Raw genomic sequence first — 6492 nt, 5'->3', positions numbered from 1 at the left:
AAAAATGTGCCTGGAATATAAGGCTTATTCTACAATGGCATGTTGAAAACATGAATACTGAGCCCAAATATCACCTTATCAGAAATGCCTTCCATGAACCCTTACGAAAATAGCCTTGTCTGCCCTCTGGCCGCTGGCTGTCCCTTTACTCTGTGTTGATTTATTCGGTGTGGATCACTCTCTGATAACGACTTATTTATCCATGTGCTCACGGCCGTTCCATCCAAAAGTAAGAAATATGTCTAAGCTCAATATCTTCTTGAATTTTTGCTGAAGATGCTTCTGTACTATTCCCAACTCTTGTCATCCTTACGAATATATTCCCCTTTTGATAGCTCTGTATCTATGCTACACTTACATTGTCCTGCTTATTTCGCTTGTAGCCTATGGTTAACTTCTGTGTATGTGTGTGTGTGTATGAGTGTGTGCCCACACGTGTGTGTTTTCTCTTTGACATTTCCAGTGTATAACATTTAAGTGCTTTGAAAATATTTGCATTTGTTGATGAATAATATTTAAGAGAACAGAAGACATTGTAAATAGAGAGGGAAAGTACCAGTTTTCAGGACGTGGACTGAGCAGAAGCTCATCAAAAAAAGTTAAGCAAAACGGCATTAATGTCTTAGAACTCACAGTCTGTGAAAGGCCAATTTCATCAATTGATTGAGAATTCACTAATTTAAATATGCAGTTTTCATGAATCATAATTGTTTTTCTAGCAACTTTAAGTCTCTAATTGTTATGTGTGAAGTGCTGATTTTCTTCTTTTCCTTTCTGGTAAAAGGCAGTGTGTAAATAATAATGTTTTAAACTGTAAAAAGTAGTGATAAGGTCTTTTTTTGTGCTTCAGATTGCATTTATTTCTGATATTTACTTGCAAGAAAAAAGATGATTAAAAATATCTTTTTTGAAGGGGGTGTCTGTGAATCAACCATTATTAACTCATTAACTTTCTTTTCCATTAGTAATCCCTAACCTTGTAATTAAAGTAGGTTTTCAAGGCTTAGATTTTAAAATATAAATAAAATGGAACTAACATTCAGGTGGAGGACTCACTAAGAAAAGCTTTTCCTCTTTGGGTACATCTATATTGAATTATGACCTAACTAGGGGAAAAATGCTTGCCTATATTTTTAAGATATTTCCTAAAAGATAGAAATAACCTGAACCTCTAAGTCTATTGGGAGGAACAAGTTGCAAAGAAGCAATTGTTATTTTAAATCATCAACGCACTGTACAATTATTTCTCAATTTAGTTGCTTTTGGCCAAGAAGGACGCCAGTAACTGACAGCTGAAAACACAGAAGTTACTTGTCTATTATAGGAATTTCTAGTACACATTTGTCAAGTTATTCCATGTTAAGTTTCATGTTAGAATTTTGTATTTTTATGCCTATTGCATCGTTCAGGACAGATAAAGGAATCAAAGAACATTAATGTGCTATACTTGTTATTGTTATAAAAATGGCATTAGGCAAAAAATGTTAAATATTCATGAAAATCCTTATTTCCCTTAGGTTTTGGTTAGTGAAAGATGCTGAGAAAATAACTCACAGAAGTAGGAAACTATAACACAGTACAGATAATCACAGGAGTTTTAAACAAAGGCAGTTGACATGAATAATTAAATGAGAAAAATTCCCTGTGGAGGTTGAGATGAGCTACAGACACAATGTGTAAAATCACTAGCTTAACTGATAATTAGTTATGTTCTGGACCAGAGGAGTATATATTGAAGTAACTGGTTCTTCTACCCTATTTTTCTAGTCCAATAATTTGTCTAACATAATAAATATAACTATTATACATTCTCTGTGAGGAAAAATCATCCCCATTAGAACCTGATGTTTTTATTATCTGTAAGGGAGTATTCAATATAAGTAAATGTGATAGAGAAACTTTATCACTTTTCCGAAGTTTTTGTGTTGTGCATTAAATTAATTCTAATGGAAATTTTATTATGGTTGTCAATGTCCAAGTATATATAATCTGACATTTACAATGAAAGTTATTTATCATTTTATTATGAGATTTTTGATTTGGTTTTTGTTTGTTTGACTTTTTGTTTGTTTATTTTCTTTCCTCTGTTTTTGAAAATTGTTATCTGTCTCAACAGGGCATTATTTCATGAAGAAACGTCAGAGCTGCTAAATACACTGGGACTCAGGTGATCCTAGTCACCAAGGATGGCCTCCTCTTGGAAACTTATTCTGTTTCTGTCAGTCACTGGGTGTCTTTCAGGTAAAAAAACCCACCTTATGTATCAAATAACAAAAATGTATAAAGGTCTTCATTAACTATATCCTCAGGTGTTCATTTAAATTTATATCAGGATTCATCCTTTCAACAACAACAAAAAAGAGAAAACAACCTTTAAACCTCTGTTAGCACCACAAAAAGTCACGTATAGTAAGGTGCTTATAAAAATACCATGTAAATGTTAACAAAATAAGTGTCCATCCCATCTCATTGACTTTCATTTACAATCTAAACCATCATTTTCTATATATATATATATATATATATATATATATACCTCTATAAAATATGGGTAGAGACATTTGTGAAAACATGAAAAATAAGTGAATAGTTTCAGAGACAGTGAAAGTTAAATGAACATCCTGGTTTATCATGATTATGGTTACTTATAAAATAAATAGAGTCAAATATTTTATCCTACCTTACATTTTTTCTGTGCATTATTACCATCTTCCATGATGATCTGGTCTCTCTTTTATCTTCTCAATGTCATTCTCCTCTTGAACTCATAAACTAACTAAGGGGAATGGAGGTAGGTTTGCAAGATGAAATGAAAGATGCTCAGTTAAGATTGAATTTCAAATAAACAACATATATTCATTTTATTTCTAGTACGTTCCATGCAATATGTTATTCTATTTTATCTAAAATTTAAATTTAACTAGTGTCCAGTGTTTTTATATATTAATCTGACAATGCTACGGGGAGGAAGAGTGATAGATTATAATATCACTCCAAAGTTTTATTTTCATGTGCTGGCCCAACTTATCTCCCCAAAATAAACAGTGACTTCAAAGGAGGTATTATATAATGGTGTGGAAAGACAAAAATACTCAGCTTGAGTTGGTACCTGTGATGCCTAGATTTGCAGCTCATAAGGGAATCTAAGTGCTGCTCTTTCCAATGAAACACGATGCTGAGTCTGGAGGTAAGTTGTTATTAAAATACTATAGACAAAGACAAAAAAAGTCAAAAACAAAGGACGTTTCTAATTTTTATGTGGGATCTGATTTTTAATCATCTGCATTTAATATGAAGCATATATACACATATTAGTGATTTTTAAAACATGAATTTATTCGCTGTAGATAGCTGTTTAAATAAAACAGATTAGATACTGAAAGGGCCACTTATCAAGGATAATTATTTTCAAAACCTTTCTCCACTTTTACCTCCTTATTTAATGAATTATTCTAGAAGTACTGCTTTTATTATGCTCTTGTTACTTGGTAATACTTACATTCAATATTTACTATTTTATTTTATAATTAATTTTTTCCTGGTTATTTATCTATGAGTATTACATAACAGGACCTATTTTGTACATTACTATTGTAACTTGATTACTATTACAGAAAATATGGGTAATTAAGCCATAGGTCATAAGCACATTTAATATTTTGGATGTTATTTGAACCAACACCGATTGAAGAAATAAGAGAAGACCAGACTGTATTTCTTCTCCGTTTTATTTGTTCATTTTTTAATGGGTGGATTACCTTGGGTGTGTTTAACTAGAAAATATAGAACTCTTACACAACCTTATGTTTAAAAACTGGCTATTCAGAGCAATGAAACTTTGACACCATTCACAGGAATATACAGCCTTATATTAAAAATGCACTCAAAATTAAAACAACGATGAGATACCATTAGACATATCAGAATGGCTAAGATCCAGAAAAAAAAGAGGAAGTAAAAGCAATACAAGTTACTCTTGAGGATGTGGAAAACAAGGAAGTTCATTATTTGCTAGTAAGGAGGCAAAATGGTACAGCCACCTTGGAAGATGGTTTGGCAGTGTTTACAAAGCTAACTGGTCTTACCATCTAATCAAACATTTGGCTCCTAGGTATTTACCTACCTGATTTTAAAATTTATGGCACACAAAATACCTACACAAAAAAGTTTATAAGAGTTTTAATAATAATTACCAAAAACTAGAAGTAACCAAGATACCCTTCAATAAGTTAATAAACCATAGAAATTCCATATAATGCAATACTACTCAGTGATAAAAATAAATGAACTATCAAGTCATGCAAACACAGGATGAATACTATATGCATATTGCTAAGTGAAAGAAACTAGTCTGAATTGGTTACATACTGTATGGTTTTTTATATATGACCTTTTGGAAAGCGAAAATCTATAGAAAGTGCACAGACCAGTGATTGCCAGGAGTTGGGGTCAGGGGATGACTAAATGAGTGAAGGAAGCATAGGCATTTTTCACCTTGGTGAAACTATTCTGTATGATACTGTAGTTGTGGAAGAATAACATTATGCATTTATCAAAACCAATAGAACTTTACAGCACAGAGTAAACCTTAATGTACACAAATTTAAAATAATAATAATAATCTAGGAAGTTAGAGGCTCCCTGGATGAAACACAGAATGTGACAAAGAATCTAACAGTATTACAAATGTATGAAACAACCTCCACTTTAGGGGAGTGTGGGAAAAATGGTATCGACTTAAGTAACTTTGGAAATGAATCTGTAAAACTAAAGGCAAAAACAAACAAACAAAAAAAACTGTACTTTGACAGTGTACTGTAGTTAAGAACTTTATTTCTCTGTGTTAGCAACTCTAAAACCCCTATGAATGGGATTGAACAGTTAAGTCAATGCATGGTGGATGGTGGGAGCCAATTGTCTGACTGATGGAGTGGGAGGTTACAGATAAGCAAGAGAAGAAGGCTAGAATGATCCATGTGGTAATGGATTAGAGTTGGAGACTTCAATATGAAATCATATTTAGCTTAACGTAGATACATATAGTTACATATGAAAAGTATTCATAGATATGTATATATACATGGCTAGCTGTACACACATATATTTATTTTTCTCTGTCATCTGAGAAGGCCTAGAAGCAACGTACTGCAGTAGAAACCAACACACAAAGTGCCACGATCTTGGTTTCTAATACCATTCTCCAATTAAAGAATCAGGGCTATTTGGAGAAATGGCTGATTCTAGGACTGGGGCAGGAAATACACTTGATCAGCCTAGAATATCTTGCACCAGAAAGTGAGGAGGTGCTAAAACAAACAAACCAGTAAACAAAAAACAAACATATAAGGAACCAATGTCAAAGGGACACAGGAACCAACTGAAAGAGAAAAACAAATACCGTATGCTAACACATATATATGGAATCTAAGAAAAAAAAAAAAAGTCATGAAGAACCTAGGGGCAAGACAGGAACAAAGACACAGACCTACTAGAGAATGGACTTGAGGATATGGGGAGAGGGAAGGGTAAGCTGTGACAAAGTGAGAGAGTGACATGAACATATATACACTACCAAACGTAAAATAGATAGCTAGTGTGAAGCAGCCGCATAGCACTGGGAGATCAGCTCGGTGCTTTGTGACCACCTACAGGGGTGGGATAGGGAAGGTGGGAAGGAGATGGAAGAGGGAGGGGATATGGGGAGGTATGCATATGTATAACTGATTCACTTTGTTATAAAGCAGAAACTAACACACCATTGTAAAGCAATTATACTGCAATAAAGATGTTAAAAAAAAAAAAAGAGTTCCCAATGGCCCAAACTGGAAAAATTTGAGCAAGGAAATAAAGAAGTATTGAGTTACAACCCCAAAAATAAAATTTTAAAGTTCATATTGATATAAATAAGTGATTGAATAATGAAAATAATAGACAAATTTCCCATGAAGATGAATTTCAAATAATTTATTTAGATGCTTTGTTTTCAAGAAGTAGAGTGTAATAACTCCCCCTTCCTTAAGTGTGGACTGCACATAGTGACATGTCTCCAAAAAGTACAGAATAGAAAAGCGGAATAAAGAAAGTAGCTTTACAGTGGAGGAAAGTGATAAGGACTACATCACCCTAGTGATGAACAAGGTCAACACCAACAGTAATAGCATTTACCCAAGATATAATGTGACGAGAATGGCACCTCACCTCTGTAGTTTTCCTTCCTAAAGCCTATGTCTCTATATCAGAAAAATCCCAAATGAGGAGCATTCTGTGAAACACCTGGCCAGTAATCCTCAACATTTTCAAGGTCATCAAAAACCAGGAATATTGGAGAAACTGTCACAGAAAGAGGAGACTAAGGAGACATAATAAATAAATGTAATGCATTATCCTGGATAGGATCCTGTAACAGAAAAAAAAAATTAAAAACTAAAGAAATCTGAATAAAGTATGTACTTCAGTTAAAAATAAAATGCCAATATTTGTCCATTATTTGTG

General features: G+C 33.1%; 1 protein-coding gene across 3 annotated transcripts in view; it reads left to right on the top strand.

Annotated features, from left to right (window-relative positions):
• Positions 1-2186: 2186 nt before the first annotated feature.
• The window catches only part of CNTN5 (contactin 5), a gene marked incomplete at both ends in the record, with an annotated part of 849213 nt that continues 844907 nt past the window's right edge, over positions 2187-6492 (top strand). For all 3 annotated transcript variants that reach the window (XM_081239350.1, XM_081239349.1, XM_081239348.1), the window contains one exon: positions 2187-2241. In XM_081239350.1, the coding sequence (XP_081095476.1) occupies positions 2187-2241 (55 nt within the window). The remainder of the gene's footprint in view (positions 2242-6492) is intronic.

The sequence above is a fragment of the Mesoplodon bidens genome, assembly GCF_964165515.1.
Source record: "Mesoplodon bidens genome assembly, chromosome: 7".
In the NCBI taxonomy this organism is placed as follows: Eukaryota; Metazoa; Chordata; class Mammalia; order Artiodactyla; family Ziphiidae; genus Mesoplodon; species Mesoplodon bidens.
The sequence above is the reverse complement of the archived record's forward strand: the minus strand, read 5'-3'. Positions and strand labels throughout refer to the sequence as shown.